The 19,933-nt window shown below is 42.8% G+C and overlaps 1 protein-coding gene across 2 annotated transcripts in view; it reads right to left on the bottom strand.

Moving 5' to 3' along the window:
- ADGRF5 (adhesion G protein-coupled receptor F5) overlaps window positions 1-19,933 on the bottom strand; it is a 46,796-nt gene that overhangs the window by 13,449 nt on the left and 13,414 nt on the right. Inside the window, exons 2-14 of one of the 2 annotated variants that reach the window (XM_082306384.1) lie at window positions 17,887-18,040; window positions 16,402-16,532; window positions 14,117-14,177; window positions 11,916-12,086; window positions 10,400-10,582; window positions 7,734-7,861; window positions 7,202-7,260; window positions 6,377-6,519; window positions 5,367-5,579; window positions 3,824-4,057; window positions 2,203-2,367; window positions 1,849-2,067; window positions 1,386-1,604 (exon numbers count right to left, since the gene is read on the bottom strand). In XM_082306384.1, the coding sequence (XP_082162510.1) occupies window positions 1,386-1,604; window positions 1,849-2,067; window positions 2,203-2,367; window positions 3,824-4,057; window positions 5,367-5,579; window positions 6,377-6,519; window positions 7,202-7,260; window positions 7,734-7,861; window positions 10,400-10,582; window positions 11,916-12,086; window positions 14,117-14,177; window positions 16,402-16,506 (1,900 nt within the window). In that variant the 5' untranslated portion in view covers window positions 16,507-16,532; window positions 17,887-18,040. The remainder of the gene's footprint in view (window positions 1-1,385; window positions 1,605-1,848; window positions 2,068-2,202; window positions 2,368-3,823; window positions 4,058-5,366; window positions 5,580-6,376; window positions 6,520-7,201; window positions 7,261-7,733; window positions 7,862-10,399; window positions 10,583-11,915; window positions 12,087-14,116; window positions 14,178-16,401; window positions 16,533-17,886; window positions 18,041-19,933) is intronic. The other variant, XM_082306385.1, reaches the window with a different exon arrangement.

Raw genomic sequence — 19,933 nt, 5'->3', positions numbered from 1 at the left:
CACTTAATAAATCTTCTGGCAGCTGCTGCATGATCAGTGCCTTTTCAGCTACTGGTGTATGAGCAAATCCTGCCCAAACCCTCCTTTACTCTGCAGGAACCAAAATTTGCTTTAGAAACCATTTTGGAGAATACTCTTTCTGCTTCTGCTTCTACCACAGGCGTTTCATTTAGGCTAGGATACTTTTTTGCTGTTCTTACGTGGTTCTTTTGAACTCAGGATCTGCACCACAGTCCCGTTGCTTTTCAGTATGCCTGTGCCTGAGGGTCCCTGACTGCAACCTCTTCCAACAAGATCTTGGCATTTTTCTCAGCAGCCAAAGGACCCCTCAGTCTCCACCTGCTTTACACTTCAGCCTGTTGTTTTTACGCTCCTGCATGCTTTCTGAGTTAGTTTAGGTGGCTTTCCTTTGCTTTTTTCAAATTAACTGTTTTGTAACCCACTTGAAAACTTCTAGTATATAAAAACATGCCAGGGAAGCTGCAGAATTGCCCTAAATTTGAAGACATAGAAGCTTAGGCTTTTGTGCTGCTAAAGATATGTTACCTGTATCCTTGAAGAAAACAGAATACTTCTCTGAATTGCATTCTTAATGTGTTATTATACATTTTTCATGAATTAGTAGATCATCTTCTTAAGGAATGTTTCATGTTCATCTTCTTAAGGAATGAATCATAGAATCATTAAGGTCAGAAAAGACCCTTAAGATCATCGAGTCCAACTGTTAACCCCGCACTGCCAAGTCCACCACTAAACCATGTCCCTAAGCACCACGTCTACCCATCTTTTAAATACCTCCAGGGATGGGGACTCAACCACTTCCCTGGGCAGCCTGTGCCAGGGCCTGACAGCCCTTTCGGTGAAGAAGTTTTTCCTAATATCCAACCTAAACCTCCCCTGGCGCAGCTTGAGGCCATTTCCTCTCGTCCCATCGCTTGTTACTAGGGAGAAGAGACCGACCCCCACCTCGCTACAACCTCCTTTCAGGAATTTCCTTGATACTCAGTTCAAAAAAGTGGCAGAGGAGTGGAAGATAAAAGCAAATAAATGGAGTTCAGCAATTTCTCATCTGAACAAGGATGAGGATGCTCACTTCTCACTGCCTGGCAAGGTAAACCAAACATCGAATTTACCTATTATGTATTTATCACTACAGCAGTGACTTCAGTTGCTCTTCTATTAATCTCAGCCATGATCCCCAGGCATAGCAACCATCCTAAAAAAAGTCCATTACCCCTTTTTTACACTCTCAGGAGTGCTTGTGGATTGTCATAATAGCAGTAAATATGAATTGGTTACACGGACCTAACCGGAAACAAAAAAACCCAGGGACTGGGTTGTGACACACAGTGCAACTAGTGATTCTGCAAGTTTATTGTTCTTACCAACTTGAAATTCATTTCGTTGAACCACAAATGTAACAGTGTAATTTTCCATGGTGTTAGCACTTATGCAGCACTCAAGGGCTTGTGGCAGTTTGCACTGTATAGGTGCTTCAATGGGGTCTATCAGGATGTTCTGCTTCAGAGGCAAGGAAATAATCTTAATTGTCATGTTGGCAGAACTCTCCAGGTACTTCTGGGAGAATGTGCAGATGTAGGTGCCTGAAAGAAGTGACACAAAAACCATGGCTCAGTCAACAGAAGTGCTCCTCAGCTTTTGCATGGTCATGAGCCCTAGTACCGAACAAACACAGCGATGTTGGCAGCATCATGTCTTGCTGTCCTCCAGCAGTTATGATTTTAACTCTTTTTTTTTTATTTACTGTGGCAGGGCTAGGGATGCTGTAAATGATCTGGTACAGCAATTTGATTGCCTTTGTAGCCAATACAAACGAGGTTCACTCACCGTTCCAGTCCTGTGTGGCAGTCTTCACTGTAAGCACAGACATGGCTGGAAATTTGCTATTTTTGATGCACGTACCACAGTCTACTGTTTTTGTTTTATTTCCAGACTGGATTTTCCAACTGATACTGTCATAATTGCTCACATCACTTTCACACGTTAGATTGAAAGCATATCCCTCGGAAACTGATGAGTTTATGCTTGAAGATATTGTTACCTGGGCTGAGACAACACAAGATAAATGTTACATTATTGAGACTCACTTGTTATAATCATTTGCCTGCAAATGACATGTGCCACAGAGGCCACGTACACATTAAAAAGCTGATGGTTTGTTACATGCTACCTGACTCTTACCTGTCCGGAGGTACGTCACTCTGATGTTTTGACTGCGCCTGGCACCCTGTCCAGTCCGCAGCTCACATGTGTGTGTCGTCACTGTACCTGACTTCTCAGGAGGGCATAGTAATTCATTGATGTTGAGCTTGTATTCAGTGCAGTTTTTAGTGAAACTGGAGACTCCTAGAGAGAAATAAACATTCCTTGAAGGGCTATGGATGTCCAAAAATACCTGGGCTCTGGAAACCACAAGCAATCGCTCTAGCTAAGGAAGACTTTGTGGGTTTGTATGTAACCTTTGACAACGTGGGTCTTTTAACTCATCGTTGCTGAAGTTCATTGACATCTTTTACTATGGCAACACTCACAGTGGTCTTCCAAAGGCCTGAAGTCCCTCAGCACAGTGCTGGGCATCTGCTGACAAAACCAATCTGAGAACAACAACATTGCTTGGATACCTCAGGATAAGCCAAAATGCAGAGTATTCTAGTTCAGCCTAACCTCATTATCTGTGATGTTTAGGATGAGTAAGATAAGTAAAAGAGGAGTAAATAGTGCAGATTTTAGTGTGATCCTATTTTGAAATAAACATTTGGAGGTACTTGACAGTCATTCAACTTTAAATCTGAAGAGTTCTGGTTTAATTATAAGGGGAAAACCTCACTAAAGCTGTCCCATGCTGCAACTGAAAGTGCATCTGGCATGAGAGCAGAGTTCCTGGGGGAAAGCCCAGCCACAGGGAATCAAGGGCAAAACAGCTCATTACAGTAAGCCAGGATCAGCCCTCTCTCTGCAAGGACCTGCTGCACACCAGTACCTGTCCTCTGTGGAAATGACTGTGCACATGAGCTTTGAAGGTTTTCTCTCATTTTGCTGTCCTGCTTTCTGCTAAATTTCATTTCTAACAAACAATTAACAATAAACAGTTAATCCATACCCATAAAATATTAAGAGGGCAATAGCCTGTTTATGACTATGGTTCATACACATTTATGAGCATTTCTATTGATGTTATTTTGCAACTCTTTGTAATACATTTACTCGGAACCTTATTAGCTCTTTATTTCCATATTAAAAGTAAAGTCTTGTGGGATGCCACTGACTCAACTGACAGGTGATGCATCACAACCACAGGTGGAGAGGGAAACTGCGCACTCAGTGTTTAGCTATGCTGCAGCTGTTTCAAAGTGTAGCACCTGCCTCTCTTGGTTGCCAAACCTCCGTGTGTGGTACACAGAAGCTTTTCATAGCCTAAGGGTGATTCTGGAGATAGTGGTGGAGACTGATGCACTCATCCTTGCTCTCAAAACTAGACAATGCAGAAATAAGGTTTTTGGAAAGAATTGGTATGATGCTGGATGGCACGGTTTTAAGCATCAATGTCTGCACAGTTCATGGAGATGCCCAGAATCCCACTGGCACCTGCACAGTACGTATGGAGTCTGTACCATGCCATTCATCCATTGTCCTATGGAGTCTGTACCACGCCGTCCATCCATTCTCCTTCCCACACGCACACCCCTTTGGAGCATACCCTGTATTCATCCTAGGACTTGGCGTTTGGGGTAGCCAATTAGGAGAAGATCTTTGAAGAACAAACAAACCTAGCAGGTGAAAGACAATCTTTTGTTAATCTTACCTGTAATATTGATTGCTCCATTTACTTTCCAGTCACCAGTAAGTGATGGTAACTCTCTGTCAATACAACAGGACAGCAGAGGACTGTTTGTCTGCGCTTCAAGACTATTGCATATAACACTGATGTCGTCTAAGTTTGGAGCCATGTGTAGCGGAGAGACTGCTATCGTTTTCGTGTCCGTGTATATCAGTGTGTCAGACTGACTGCTGTTTGTGAAAACGCACTTATAGGAACCTGTAAAGCATAGGCAATATCTTAGCATTGGGAACATGTTTTGCTGTTTTTAACTCTACATTTGGAGTTAGGAGCTGGGAGCTAATTCCACACCTAGTTTTCACATCTCCCTGCTCTGCAGTGGCTCTGCTACTTGCTAATCAAAATGTACCCTCAGGTCATCAGCAGTATGCTTTCTGCAGACTCCTGGTGCCGAGTGTATCCAGATTAAGCAGCTTCAGTGTTGATGGGTACTTGAGAAGAGACCTGCACTCTGGGACTGAAATACTTAAAATCTGGCTGAGTTGGTATTTTTGGGGATCTGTATATTGCCCATAGTCCACGTGGCAGCAATATGTCACGCTAAGAATGCAGACTGACTGTGCAAAAGGTTCCTACACAGAATGGGTGAGAGATAGGTGCCCAGGGTGGACTCCACAAGAGCTGGCACTCTGACTGCAGCTCATATGCTGCTCAGAATGTATTGCCAAAGAGAGCAGAGTATTGATCAGCCTCTTTCTCAGGCACTTGTCCCCTGGATGCAGCCAAGCTTCCTTTTGAAACTGGCAATCAATCAGAGCTCCAAACTTTCTTCATACGTTAGGTACGTGGGATCCCCTTCCCCACTGGGATAGCCAAGTGAGTAGGCCACTTACTTAGGAGTGGAGACACAAAGGTTCAGGGCATCCTTAGCCCAAAGTATTTTGGAGCCACGACTCCTACCTTGTGTATGTGTGCCCAAATATGTGGCCACAGGCTGCCCTTTTTGAAGTTGAATGTAAAATTCATGGTCCAAAGAGAAGAACTGAGTGGGACCTTGAGTCAAAGCTCTGATAACACATGATAATTCCCCTGGTAACTCCTCCCAGTAAAATGCCACCACTTTACCTGGTTCTGATTTTCAAAAAGCTCTAAACATGAGCACATGAAAAACTCCCAACTCCAAGCTCTGCTTAGTTAGGTTATGTTTGCAAAGGGGGCAAGGGCCACCAAGGACAAACTCAGCCACAGCCTCAAGTTACCACACCCAAACAGTAGGAAGGCCTCACAGCCATGTAGTCACTGCTGTTCTCTTGTGATATGACAGTGAAGGCTGGCACTGAGAATACCCAGGCCTGTATAGTCACTTCAGTCAGTTCACATCTTACTGGCAATGCCAGTCAGTATGTAGTTCATTAAAGAAAAAAAAAAACCACTGGAAAATTATAAGGGACAGTGTATTTTTCACATTTACTCTAGGAAAATGCAGTCACTGCTTTCCTCTTTGCTTTTTATAGAACTAGTCACACTAGAGATTTACATCTGCTGTTTTAATGATAGAAAATCATACCAGAATCCTTCATCGTAACGTTGGCAATTTTAAGAGTCGACTCTGAGGCTTTCATTGACAATTTTCTCTTTATCGAATACGGGAAGCCGACTGAAATGGCCCGATCAAAGTGATACCAGGTCATATTGTCAGATCCTGAATTTATCTGACAAGTCAGTTGTACTGTATCCCCTTCAAAAATGTCTACAGGACTCACGGTGAAGTTTGTCTGATCTGGGAAGACAAAGAGCAACATTTTGCATTATTGTGATTTCAGCTCATATCCATATGGTGTCTTTCATGTCGTGGGAATCCTAGGTGCTTCACAACTAATATGCACTCGGCATCAGTTGCAGGGCACTACCTCTGATACAAGCTATGCAATCTTCCTGCAACATATTCTTCTACTATCTTTGCCAGCCAAAGATCCCAGAAGGTTTTATGCAGAGAGCCAGAGATGTTATCATGCCACTACTTTCTAAGTAGATAAAATGGGAGGACAAGCAACCAGGTTGAAGTAATCCTCTGAGACAGACAGTCCAGCGCTCAGTGCACTGAGGGTCCAGCACCTCTGGGGCACTTGATCAGATAACTGAATTGTAACACACTCTCCAGCAGCAGCATGGAAAATGTGCCAAGGAAGCCAGGGGGAACCTGTTCTCATGTAACCTGCAAGAGGTTTTTGTTTTGTTTGAAGAAGAGGGAAGTGCTGGCACCCTGATATGCTAAGAGCTGTCTCAGTTCTGGTGGTGAACTTAAGGGTATTCCATCTCTCTCCCATGGAAAGACTGCATCAGGGTTCAGTAGAGCAGCTGGTAGGATTTGGTTTTCCGTGGGAGGTACTGCGTGCATGGTCATCTCATGTAAGTCCTAAGCTTTGGTGGCATGGGATGAAATCAAACAACCAGAGAAATAAATGTTTTTTGAAGGTCCAGTACCAAATAATCAACAGTATAAGGCAGCCACATGGTTCAGGCTAGAAATACTGAAGTAAAGGTTGAAGGAAAATACTGAGAGAGCTTTGAACTTACTAGTTATTTCTGTTGTGAAGGTAGTTGGCTTTAGCTGGTACGATGCATGTAGAAATCGTGGTACAAATCTATTGGAACTTGCTATCTGGTCAAAGCTTGCTGCTCCTGCTTTTACTTCATAGTTCACAAAAACACTTCCAGGCCTAAACAGATACAAGAACAAGAGAAGCACCAGAATCAAATTTCCTTGCATATTAGTGATTTTCCATGTTGTGGTGACCCATCTTGCCTGGCTAGGAAGGCTTCACAGGGCACACCTGTGAAGGCTCCTGTTGTGACTCAAGACATACTCTGGTATACAAGAAGGTTGTGCTAACAGTTTTTCCCAAAGTAAGAACACCTTTATGTGACATCATCTCCTTCATCTGCTGTCTATTTCTAGTAAACTTCCCTTAGAAAACCTAAAATACAGCTGCATTTAAATATGTGTGGACTTGAGTAATGTCTCTGTTATCCAGATCCAATGTTATATCCAGAGTCAATGTACTAATTCATCTTCCTGATGACCTAGGAAATTATGTTAGGTTTACTCGCATCTTTTTCCCCTTTTGGGTGGAATTTCCCAGTTTCTCCCACAAAAGGCTTTGATCCAGATGGAGAATGATTATGTTTCTTGGACTTTTGCACAGTAGTGAATTTTACCCACAATCCTATTTCCATGCTAATAGTTGGGCTTTCCTTTGCAGCTATTATACTGTTATTTAGTATGTATATACTGGGTGCGGGTTCTAGCTAGAATGAATGTAGTCCTTGCTGACCGGTGTCTCCTTGATATTGGACATAAAGATTTGCATCTTCCAGGAAAAAATTAAATTGTTTACTTACCTGAAACCAGTTACTGTTGCCGATACAAAGCCTGGTAAACATCTGTAGCTAGCATTAAACTGTAAACAAAGACATATTACATGACATAAGTCCTCTGTATATTACTTTAGCGTGCTTAAAATAGGAAACTCTCCATTCAACATTGATGTGAATAAGGGCACATAGCATATCTGATAGAGCAGGCTCAGTTTTCTCCCCACGGTCATGGGATAAATTTGTGTTGATGGTTTCATTCTATGTGTGCTCATGTGGATTTAAGCTGGCACCAATAATGTGATTTTTTTTTCATGCTTTTAATGCAAAAGATTCCTAAATACTTCCCTGTCGGCCAGCATATTAAAATGAATGGGGATATTGTCATTGACTTTCAATGGAGGTCAGCTTTGGCCCACTTTGTAGCTACCACTGCTGCATACTTCACAGCTCCCCACAGAGACAGTGACAGTGTACCCTATTCCCCAGACACTTAGGGTAAATACCGTATTTCTTAGAGGGCTTTCTACCTCTTTAGATAGAAAACTAAAGTCATTACCGCTTTTTCAAGGTCAGCCTTATATTTTTTGTATAATTCAGAAGAAGAATTCCTGAGATCATCCCCAAAGTCTGTGTCGAGTCTGACTGACATATACATTACAATGGGCTCTCCCATGCCACATGAGTCTGTAAGGAAAAACATAAAAATAAGTGTAAAAATAACCAAAAGCAATGCTGACAAAGTGATTTCTTAGATTTTTCTTCTAATTTAATCACAGATTCTTAGAATCATATAATGGTTTTGGTTGGAAGGGACCTTTAAAGATCGTCCAGTCCAACGCCCCCTGCCATGGGCAGGGACATCCAACTTGACCTTGAATACTTCGAGTGATGGGGCATCCACAACTTCTCTGGGCAACCTGTGCCAGTGTCTCACTGTCTCATTTTTGTAAAAAATGTCCTCCTTATGTCCAAGCTAAATCTATCCCCTTTCAGTTTAAAACTGTTGCCCCTTGTCCTGTCACTATAGGCTCTGCTAAAAAAGTCTTTCTTCATCTTTCTTAAAAAGAAGCCCTTTCAGGTAATGAAAGGCTACACTAAGGTCTCCCTGGAGCCTTCTCCAGGCTGAACAACCCCAACTCTCTCAGCCTTTCCTCATAGGAAAGGTGTTCCAGTCCTCTGATCATTTTTGTGGCCCTCCTCTGGACCCGCTCCAACAGGTCCATGTCCTTCCTGTGATGAGGACCCCAGAGCTGGATGCAGGCCTCCAGGTGGGGTCTCACCAGAGCAGAGCAGAGGGGCAGAATCCCCTCCCTCGCCCTGCTGGCCACGCTTCTTGTTAAGCAGCCCAGGATATGGTTGGCTTTCTGGGCTGCAAGTGCACATTGCTGGCTCCTGTCCAGCTTTTCATCTACCAGTATTTCCCAAGTCCTTCTCCACAGGGCTGCTCTCAATCCCTTCATCCCCCGGCCTGTCTTGATACCAGGGGTCGCCCAGACCCATGTGCAGGACCTTGCACTTGGCCTTGTTGAACTTCATGAGGTTTGCACGGGCCCACTCCTCAAGTGGTCAAGGTCCCTCTGGACAACATCCCTTCCCTTTAGCGAATCAAATGCACCACTCAGCTTGGTGTAATCTGCAAACTTGCTGAGGGTGCACTCAGTCCTATTGTCTATGTCACTGATAAAGACTGAATAGTATAGACCCTCGAGGACATCACTTGTTACTGGCTTCTACTTGGATGTTGAGCCATTGACTATAACTCTTTGGACATGGCCATCCAACCAGTTCTTTATCCATCTAACAGTCCATCTGTCAAACCCATATCTCTGCAGTTTAGCAGCAAGAATGTTGTGGGGGATCATATCAAAGGCCTTACAGAAGTCTAGGTACATGACATCTGTGGCTCTTCCCTTGTCCACTGATGCAGTCACTCCATCCTCTAAGACCGCTAGATTAGTCAGGCACAGTTTGCCCTTGGTGAAGCCATCTTAATCCTAAATCAAAGTCTTACAACTTGGCAAGATTCATCTGTATAATAGGAAAGTTGGGATTCTCCTAATTTTCTATATCTAATTTAGATGCCTGGCATCTGCTAGATATCTAGACTCTCTCTCTAGCTGATGCAAAGCTGTAGACATGTTCAAAAGGTGATACATTCTGAAGGTGATAGACAGCTTTCCTACAATGGTTGAATTGTTACATTGCTCCAGTTATAGAGAATTTGGATTAATAACTTTTACCAGATACTTAATTTTTACATAGTGAAAGTTACACAGGATGAATCTTCGCCTATGTTTCACTGAAATGAATGGAAAAATCCTCAATGACTTTGGGAGGGTAATATTCTGGGTGAAGACCCATCAACGGGCACAAAAGAATATAAAATGCTTAGAGAGATACTGGAATTTTCTAAGATGAGTCCATTTAAGGACATGTCCATACGATGTGGTGGAGGAACATTTTACCCATGGCCCTGGACGTCTTAGGGGTGTGCGGCTTCCACATGGAAGAGAAACTAGCTCTAGTCCTGGAAATAGTATAGCAGTATTGATATGAGGCTGCCCTGTGATAAAAGGATTGCCTCTAAGCAGAGTTGGTTAGAACGGGCATGCTGACAGCACTGGACTGCTTCCAGCTCTAGGGCTGCCTCTGGGTATCTCTGCATGCTGCTCCACCACCAATCAAAGGCAGAGCCCTGGGGGGTTTGCCTTGGATTGCAGAGACAACAGGTAGTGCTCCACCCCAGTGCTGCCAAGCCTAAGTTTCCAGTCATCAGTCAGGTTCCTAAAAACTCATGGGCACGTTGTCACGAGAGTCATAAAATAAAACCAAACAAAAGATATGTGCTGGGGCTTTTTGTTCCTTCTCTTCTCTTGAGCACTATGGCACACTTTGGTCACATTTGTAAGTTCCTCTGTTGAAAATATGATGAGATGAAACTCTTTGCTTAGCGGAAGCTGAAAGTCCCAAAGAGGCATGTGAGTGATTCCAGGAGCTGGGGCTCCAGTATGGCACTAAACATCTGCAAGTACTTGGGTCAAGGTGGACCCATGTCACAAAGAGAAGAGCTCTAGAGCATCTCTACACACTTTCCACATTCATAGGCAATGTGGTAGCCAGCTCAGTCCTGATGTGCTGCTTTATCACACCTTTAACACTATTCCATCTTCTAACCAATATACGAGTTGTACAATGATGAAGTTCAGCACTGTTTCTCCTTACCTTCAGTCTGAAGCTCACAGTAAGCCCCATCATAGAAAGGCATTTGCCTCATGTAGCCACAGGGCAGGGCAGGTGCTAGGCTGACAGACCCGCAGGTTATCAAGTCGCGGCACACCGCCCTTGGCCAGGCATATCCACTTTCACAAGAACAACAGCTGTTGTTCTCCTCACTGGGCAGACAGACTAGTGTCAGAGAGACAGAGAAATAGTATGAGAACGGTAAACAGAGCATAATGTATAGCATGATGTATATTTACCCTGATGTATCTTTATGCCAGTGATCTCAACTAAATGTTACCCTTCTTGCGAGTTCACTTGAACGATGCAAACACGATGATCTGATGCCTTGCAAATCTTACTATACTAATTATAAATGACTAACCAGAAATGGGAACCAGACTGGTACAGAAATAAGTCTGATCAATTACTTTTAAATAATTGGATGGAGATGTGAAGTCTGATCCTAAAAATTTACCTGGCATATTGGCCAGGGTCCTATGATAGTTTTCAGATTGGATATTTCTATATTGCCTGGCTGAAAGCAAATGTATAGTCGTAAAGATTGTAAGAGCATGTAATAGTCATTCAAAGTCCCGGTGTCTAGTGAGATGCTGTGTCATTCTGACTGTATCCTGACAGATGCTGCATGAGAGAAGGTGACATTATCACAAAGTGCTTTAAAGACAAACATTCCTTCTAATAAAAAACAAAACAAAACAAAACAAAACCCACTTCAGTGTTAAGTTTTTCTGCTCTTAATGTGCTGTTGGCAAAGTAAGGTATTAACAAAGTGATTTTCACACATTGTGTGTGACCCTGAAGGCCTTTAAAAGATTCATTTGCATGTTGTTTTGAGAACTGATGAACTCTTCCTTTCACTGCTTTATGGGCCAGCGATAAGAAGGTATGAAATCTCCTCCTCTACTGTTGTAAATGCTTGGTGTGCTTGTATATCCTCTGCTGTATTAGTTACTTGGATGTGACGCTGCACAACCATTACTCACGTAATAAAACCTGTCTGATATCTTGCCCTGTAAGAATATGTTTCATGAGTTGTAACAGGAAAAGACTGCTTCTCATGCAGCCTGTCTCTGTCAGCGTCAGAGTACAGCCTCTTACAGCGATTTACGTTCCAAATACAAGTGAAGGGAAGTAAACAGTCTGATAACTGCTGTCACAGCTTCCTGAAACTTGAAAGTAACTCAGACTGCTTGTTAGTCAAACCGGAGCAAAATCCTTTGGCTCAAGCTTCCTCTGGCTTTGTCCCTTCCTTGGGAAAAGAAAAGCATTCAGGGCTATTCCTAATGCCAACATTATATAAAAAGGAGTGGTGGGATGCAGATAACAAAACCTGCTGTTGTGTGCTAGAGCTTCAGTCTTGTTGGGTCTTTCAGTAGGCAGCAGAGACAGTTCAGTTTTGCTGATTTCTAAGCCTGATGGATGGTAAAAGTGGGAGAGATCAAATATTGGCAAAAAAGCATGTCACTCAGAATATAAAAATAAATAACCAACCCACCTGTTGTAATGTTGATGTTTGAAACTGTCATTTCTACATTTGAAATATTTGTTGAAACTGGAAGATTAAGGTTTTTTATATACTCTTTGATTGGCTCCAGAAAAGATGAATCCATAAGGCTTACTTCAATGTCAACGGTGTACTCCAGAGGGGGAAGGTCAAAAATAAGCGCTGAAAGAGAAATAGCATGAGAGCACAAAGCCGTGTGTGAGGGTAAATCACAAATTGATGGCTTCCAGTTCGACATTTGGGTTCTTTGTTGCTATTTAGTTGTAGCCTAGTGTGACATTCTGCTTAGGAAATCTTGCTTCCTACTCAGCAGATACTCTGCACGTGTTTTATCTGCTGCTTGTCTGACAAAAGCCAGATTTCTTTAGTCTCAGAGCAATAGGAAGCTGATATAAATGGCATAATATATACAGAGAAAAGCTGTCTCATCCCTTCTCTCCTTTGACTCAGCAAGTGGATGGGCTGTCAGCCACAAACTGAAGCCATACAGGATTATCTTGTGACCCTTGTCCTGCTAAGAGGCTCGGTTTTTTATCTACACCATGTATTTCAACTTGCATAGAAGGTGTGTTTATATACATCATCATATGCATGCCATCCAGAAGGACCTGGACAAGCTCAAGAAGTGGGTCCATGTGAACCTCATGAAGTTCAACAAGGCCAAGTGCAAGGTCCTGCACATGGGTCTGGGCAACCCCTGGTATCAAGACAGGCCGGGGGATGAAGGGATTGAGAGCAGCCCTGTGGAGAAGGACTTGGGAAATACTGGTAGATGAAAAGCTGGACAGGAGCCAGCAATGTGCACTTGCAGCCCAGAAAGCCGACCGTATCCTGGGCTGCTTAACAAGAAGTGTGGCCAGCAGGGCGAGGGAGGTGATTCTGCCCCTCTGCTCCGCTCTGGTGAGACCCCACCTGGAGGCCTGCATCCAGCTCTGGGGTCCTCATCACAGGAAGGACATGGACCTGTTGGAGCGGGTCCAGAGGAGGGCCACAAAAATGATCAGAGGACTGGAATACGTCTCCTGTATGGACAGGCTGAGAGAGTTGGGGTTGTTCAGCCTGGAGAAGAGAAGGCTCTGGGGAGACCTTATTGCTGCCTTTCAGTACTTAAAGGGGGCTTATAAGATGGGGACAGACTTTTGACCAGGACCTGTAGTGACAGGACAAGGGGCAACAGTTTTAAACTGAAAGAGGGTAGATTTAGCTTGGACATAAGGAAGAAATTTTTTACGATGAGGGTGGTGAGACACTGGCACAGGTTGCCCAGAGAAGTGGTAGATGCCCCATCCCTGGAAACATTCAAGGTCAGGTTGGACAGGGCTCTGAGCAACCTGATCTGGTTGTAGATGTCCCTGCTCATTGCAGGGTGGTTGGACTAGATGCCCTTTAAAGGTCCCTTCCAACCCAAACTATTCTATGATTCTATGATTCTATGACAATCTCTGATCAGACAAAAGTTTCCATCTCTTTTATTTGTGCCTTTACTACTGTACTAGTTTTGGCTGGGGTAGAGTTAAATTTCTGCGCAGTAGCTTGTATGGGGCTATGTTTTGGATTTGTAACAAAAACAGTGTTGATAACACAATATTTTAGTTATTATGGAACAATGCTTACATGGCATCAAGACTCTCTTTTTCCCACTCTGTCCTCCCAGCGAGTAGGCTGGGGGTGCACGAGAAGCTGGAAGGGGACACAGCTGGGACAGCTGACCCCAACTGACCAATATGACAACACACCATATGACCTGGAGTGTGATGTCCACACTATGTCATTATGCTCAGCAATAAAAGCTGGGGGAAGAAGAAGGAAGGGGAGGACATCCAAAATTACGGCGTTTGTCTTCCCAAGTAACTGTTAAACGTGATGGAGCCCTGCTTTCCTGGAAATGTCTGAACATCTACCTTCTTCTAGGAATTAGTGAATGAATTCCTTATTTTGCTTTTCCAATTAAACTGTCTTTATCACAACCCACGGGTTTTCTCGCTTTTACCCTTCCAATTATCTCCCCCATCCCACTGGGGGAGAGTGAGCAAGTGGCTGGGTGGTGCTTAGTCGCCAGCTAGGGTTAAACCACAACAGCTACTCCTCCTTAATGATCGCAGTTCAGTACCTCAAGAGACGCTGTCCCCAGTAGTGATTTCACCCTTGGCTTACTAGAAACCTGCTCTGTTACCATACATTTGTGTACGTACTGTTTCGCTTCTGCCTTTGCATCTCTGAATGGAAGATTTCCTCTCCTAGTGCACTGTCAATCTGGAAAAAAGAGAGTGAAACTCTGTGAAAAAACAAAGTGAAGCTTTAGCTTCTGTTGTTGGCATGAAAGAATTAGTGAAGAAAATACTGGCATAGATAATTCTTTTGCCTCCACCAATCTTTGCCCCTCCCCACCCTCCTTTTCCTTTTTAAATAGAATATTTATATCTTCCAAGCAGGGAAATGTTAAACACCAGCTGAGGGATGTACTGAGTTTGCAAGTGTCTCTTTGCATATCTCTCCAAGGCAATTGTCTCAGCTTAGCAGAAATTATGTGTCTGAGCTGCAAACCAGCCGTGGGGCTGACATAGTGCTCTTAGTCCAGCCTTGCAAACTACTTGGGATACCTGGTCACTCAGCCTTTGAATCCAGAAAGTGGACTCATATTACTCTTTGCTTTCCTCTTTGCTCTGAGCTCCCAGCTCTGCAGCAGCAAAACCAGCCTGAGTAGGAGTAGAAAGGGGATTGAAATGTCTTGGCTCCAGCTCAGGTGTCAGGTCAGCTATTTTGTGGGCCTTCAGTAGCACACAGTTGACCAGGGCAGTTGTGGCACAATTTCAGTTTGACTGGGTTCATGCAGGGTGCAGCCAAGTGAGATGGGGACCATCTTATTTTTTTTAATCATGCCCTAAAAATACATTGGCACCACAAGTTAGCAAGAAAGGCTAAAGAACAAGCAAAGACTCAGACAGGAAATTTGCAGCTTTGCCAGTTTCTTGAGTCCTACTGAAATCTTTATTTACAGAAAGGGTGAATAGCTTGGCAACTCTTAAGTCATCTCTTTACATAAAGGAACCACCTGGTGTGTGATTAGAGCTGGGCTTAGTATCGCAGCTGCGCTGGCAGTGAGGATCCCAAGGTGCATGGGCATTTTTGCACTGCTAGGGGTACTACCTTTCACCTTAGATGTTAGCTGCAAAAGTTATAGAAAGCCCACTGTGATCCACTTCCCCCAGGTTTGCTCTCAGTGGTTTGTTTAATTATTCTCCCAAACAACTGCAGGGTATTGCTATGTCATGAAATACTTCACATATTTCACACCATTAAGTGATGACTCATTTTCAGGATCAGCCATGGATCAAAGATGCTAAAAATTAAAGTATTAACCTTTTCATGAAAATGCCTAAATGCTGAGCTGGAGACAGTTTGAAAAAACAGAGCAAACAAGATACTTGTTCCCTATTAGACATTTTCCAAAGGGCAGACAGGGCTGCTGGAACCAGCTATATCTTGGTTTGCCAAGACAGGGGACGGTGGCAGAAACAGCTAAAGGAGCTCCCACCTTCCTCTTCACCTCTCCTTGCCTTTTTTCAACCTGCTCAAAAAAGCACATTGTGTTCTGCTCAGTCCATCAGAGCTAAGGTCCCTGTGGCGCTAGGGACTGAATATAGATGTTAGAATCTGGTCTGGCTTGATAGGGTTCATAATGTAGAAGACAAAAGAAGTATTTTCTGGTCTAATAATAATTATGATAGTCCAAGAGCTGGTAGATTTGTAGACTGGTTTTCTTTACCAGACTATATTAACTTCCATTTGGTCAGTGCTTTTGTTCCTCTGTTCCTCTTTTGTCGTTTCTAGTTCAGGACTGTTTGTGCAGAAACTGTCTGTTACCAAACCCACATACAGGACAAAGCACAAACCAGATTTCCATAATTTGCACTATTGATGAAACAAAAGAGGTATGTGAGAATTATTGAAAAAGTGGGAAACTGAAGTAAAGCCTGAGTCCAAGCGCAACATCTAAACACAAGTCACTCAGGAGTGGCATTTTGGTCATGTGTATTCATGGCCTACTGACAAGACAGTGGTGAGTCTTCTGTCACCTCCCTGTAAGCACCTCTGTGCCTGAGCTGGTTTTGTTGACTTTGGTGGTTTCTCTCTGTCATAGAGGATGGGTGAATCCAGGAACAGTGCCCACGTGACTGTTACTTAGGCTTAGCTCCAGGGACAGCAATTTAAATCCCCTGCAGACTAACACAAATGAGAAACCAGAAGTTTTGCTCAGTTCCTTCTGGAGAGGCTTTAAGACTGGGAAGCAAGAAGAACCCCGTTCCTGGATTTCTCCATCTCTTTTACACACCGGGGAGGCTCTGGGTTCAGTTTCCCCACCTGATCTTACACTGACTTCCTCTAAGGTTTTGTGAATGTAAAGGAGAGCTATAGCAGCGGGGTGCTACAAACAGAGACCAAATGAAAACCAATGGGGCTGGGAAAGGATACTCACTACATATTGGATGAATGGATCAAAGTTTGAGTCCTGTGATGTCTGGGAATGTGCTGTGACCAGTAGAAATAGGCAGTGGAGACCTGCAGTAATCGGGGATGGCATTTTGTCCAGTGACTTTGCTGTACAGCCTGAGAGGAAAAGGAAGCAAAAGGATCAGGGAATTTTCAGCTGACTCACGCAGTAGGAAATACCAGCACACTCTACAAAAACAGTATGTTCAGACTTTTTCAGCACACTCCGCCTGTTCACTCCATCCAAGACACAGCATGGAACAAGGTCTGTAATTATTCCTCTGCCACTGTCACTAGACTGTTTCCTTCATATCTCCTTTTTTTTGTGTCGGCTGTACCTACTAAAAATGGAGGGAGAAAGAAATTGCTTGGAGAAAGCAGAGTCCTAAGTAGACTCCTGACAGGGACAAAAGAGGTGCTAGAAATTAATCTGCCGTTAGAAAAGTTGACTTTGGATCTTCAAATATTCCTCACGGTGGTACTTGGCAAAGGCACAACCAGAACATGAGGGAAGAGTTGGAAATGTTGCTGCAAGTGAGGGCCTGTCCCATTGCAGCAGGGAGAGCTCTGCTACTGGCCATGTCCCACTCTGGAGAGGGCTGCAGTAACATCATGGGCTCAGCTAGAGATTTCTGTATGTTTGTTACCCCTTGGCTAACAAGGGAAACAATGAAGAGTGGTATCTCCTGGAAAAAAATCCGTGTAATTTTGAGTTTTTAGTATACATCCCCGTTAACTGCACTGAAGTTAACAAGTAAATAACCTAGAACCCAAGAATACTGACACACCAGAATATAATGTGGTACCTGAAATCAAAACCCAGAAAAAACAACCTTTTCCAGCTCATTAATACCTAAGCTAATTTACTCATGCAGTAGATTGAATTATGAAACATAAAGGGAGAGGCAAAATGCACATGGACCCTTATAACAGGTGCTGACACATTTATGCAACCAGAGGGAATAGAGAAAGGGAGCTGAAGAATACGTAAAAATACGTATTGTGCTATAAATATGCACTTTCTGATTATTCTTAACAAAGCACTTCCCTAGCTCCAGAATGAACAGCTAGTAGAGAGCTACAGGAAAAGACAGAACCCAAGCAGATTGTGAAAATCATTTTAAGAAAAGAAAGCACTGAGAAAAGACTCTTTAAGTATAGCACTGAACAGTACCTGAGTGGATAACATCAGCTTGATTCAAATAATGAGCTTTTGTAAAATTATGATCTTTTTGTATTGAAAAGGCTGTTCATACAAACTCGGGCTTTGAAAGGCCGCGAATCACCAGGTGAAAGCAGAAAAATCAGCACCTCCTGAGATGATAATGAACATTGGCAATGGCTGCCTATTGCCACCACATTGCATATCATAGCTGGGGTTCCCAAGTACACAGGGCGCTTCACTGTGACTTTCCTGCTCAAAAGAGCCCATGACAGAAAGCTATAATATGAACACGATCTGTGGCCTCACCTTGTGAATGGATAGAGGACAGCAATGAGCTTATAGCCAAGCAATGTACTTGACGTCACTGACGTGGGTTTCCAGCAGGCATTTGTCAGGGCTTCTCATCAAAGGTGGTTCTTAGAGAGATTCATCTGCAGTGAGACTTCACCTGAACACTGACCTGGTTAAAAGGTAGGAGACAAAAGTAGGAAGAATTTATTTGCTTTTCCAATAGAGAGTTGTCATCACCAGAGCTCCACAGGAAGGTGTGTGTACGCCTGTGTCTTACCCTCTGCTCTCAAGTGATGTGGAAAAGGCAGTGATTAGTGAAACAACACTGTGGAGAACTTTAAATGATTGAGTCTAAAAAACACAAAGTCTGCCTGCGAAGATCTGCATAGAGATCTCAGGATACTGTGTGACCGGGTCAAGAAATTCAGTACCGATAACTGTAAGGTAGAAAGAAATGATCCTGACATTATGTATTCTGTGACGGACACTGAATTGACTAACAACACTCAGAAATGGGGTCTGAGGAAATGTCAACTGAACTCTGAGGAGCAATTAAAAAATGAAAATTAATTTTAAGATATTCTAGGGAAGCAACAGAGGGAAAAAAAAACAAACCAGAAAATATGCTATCTTGACATTTGAGCTGAGCCACTATGGTTGCTCTTATGCTCCTATATAGGAATAACCCGAAAGCAAGACATCTCACTGATTCAGAATATCTTCCCATCTCACACCAAAATCCATTTAAAAAAATACTGTTACAGGCTTTTTTTATCCAATGGATGAATGGCTGTCAGAATTAAAAAAAAAAAAAAAGGTAGGGAAAAGAAAGTGTGTCTTCAGTTTCCTGGGCACGTCCATCAGTATATCTAGCATTCTACAAGAGACTATTTTGAAGACATCATCCACTTGTGACAGCCTCAAGACTTCCATAGATCTGGCTGATCCCAAGACCAAGATGGATCAAAATGGATCAAGAGGGACACATGGCCAAGTTATAAGCCATGACGCGAGTCCTTGAGATAGTGACATGACTTATTAATAGAAACACTAACAAAACAAAGATTTCTGATAGTTTTGTATATGCAGCATATGCTGACCACATATGGTACAATAGCTTAACCTGTACAAAGAACTTGTATTTCATTGGTAATGGATTGATAAAACAGATAATAGAAAGGAAAAAAGGTCATTAAACAAAGTTTATGATGAGGTTAAACAGCATCTGCTACAGTTTTGCATGCATCTTTTGCACTGTTCACAAACTTGCGTTCATATTCAAATGTCGTGGGTCAGCCTCTATTTTCAAATACGCCCTTTGTGCAACCATGTAGCTGAGACCAAATGCCCTGTTAATTGTGTACATACGAAACCATATAGAGGACAACTCATGCAAATGAGAACCGTGCTGCTACTCAGGCTTTGACAGCTAGTCAAAAGTCCCAAAATCCCAAACCGGTATCTCAAAAGCCAGAATACTAGCAACCAAATATCAAATTGCAAATAGGAAAAATATTAACGTCCTTCTCAAGTAATGTGGCTGTTCCCCTTGTTCATTTAATATCTCATTGAAAAAAGAATTGTTGTAAATTTTTCAGCAAGCAATTTCTCAAATATCTATGTACCTTCTGTTGGTAAAACCAAAGCTATGTGGACACATTCATCATTTCTCATACACGCTGTCTGCTGGGAGGCAATAAGTATCTTTGACTTATAAAGTCCCAGAGAGCTAAAGAAGACCAAGTTTTCTACCAAATCTCTTTTTCTCCACAACATTCAGGCTGAAAAATATTTAAAGTTAACTCTAAAGTGCAGAAGATTCCTAGAGGTAAATAGCAAGGTCTCACTTTAACCCAGGACATAGGTTATCTATATGACCTCCTTTTTACTTTTTCTGTAAGCTTCTCTTTTTCATAAATGTTGCAAAATAATTACACCCTCTCTTGAAAATCCACCCAGCATAATAGTTACTATCCCATATGTTTTAGAAAATAAAGAAGACACCCAGAGATATAATATGGTTTACCTTCTCAGGTGATTCAAATAGAAAATCTTCTAATTA

This window comes from Platalea leucorodia (assembly GCF_965183815.1).
Source record: "Platalea leucorodia genome assembly, chromosome: 3".
In the NCBI taxonomy this organism is placed as follows: domain Eukaryota; kingdom Metazoa; phylum Chordata; class Aves; order Pelecaniformes; family Threskiornithidae; genus Platalea; species Platalea leucorodia.
The sequence above is the reverse complement of the archived record's forward strand: the minus strand, read 5'-3'. Positions and strand labels throughout refer to the sequence as shown.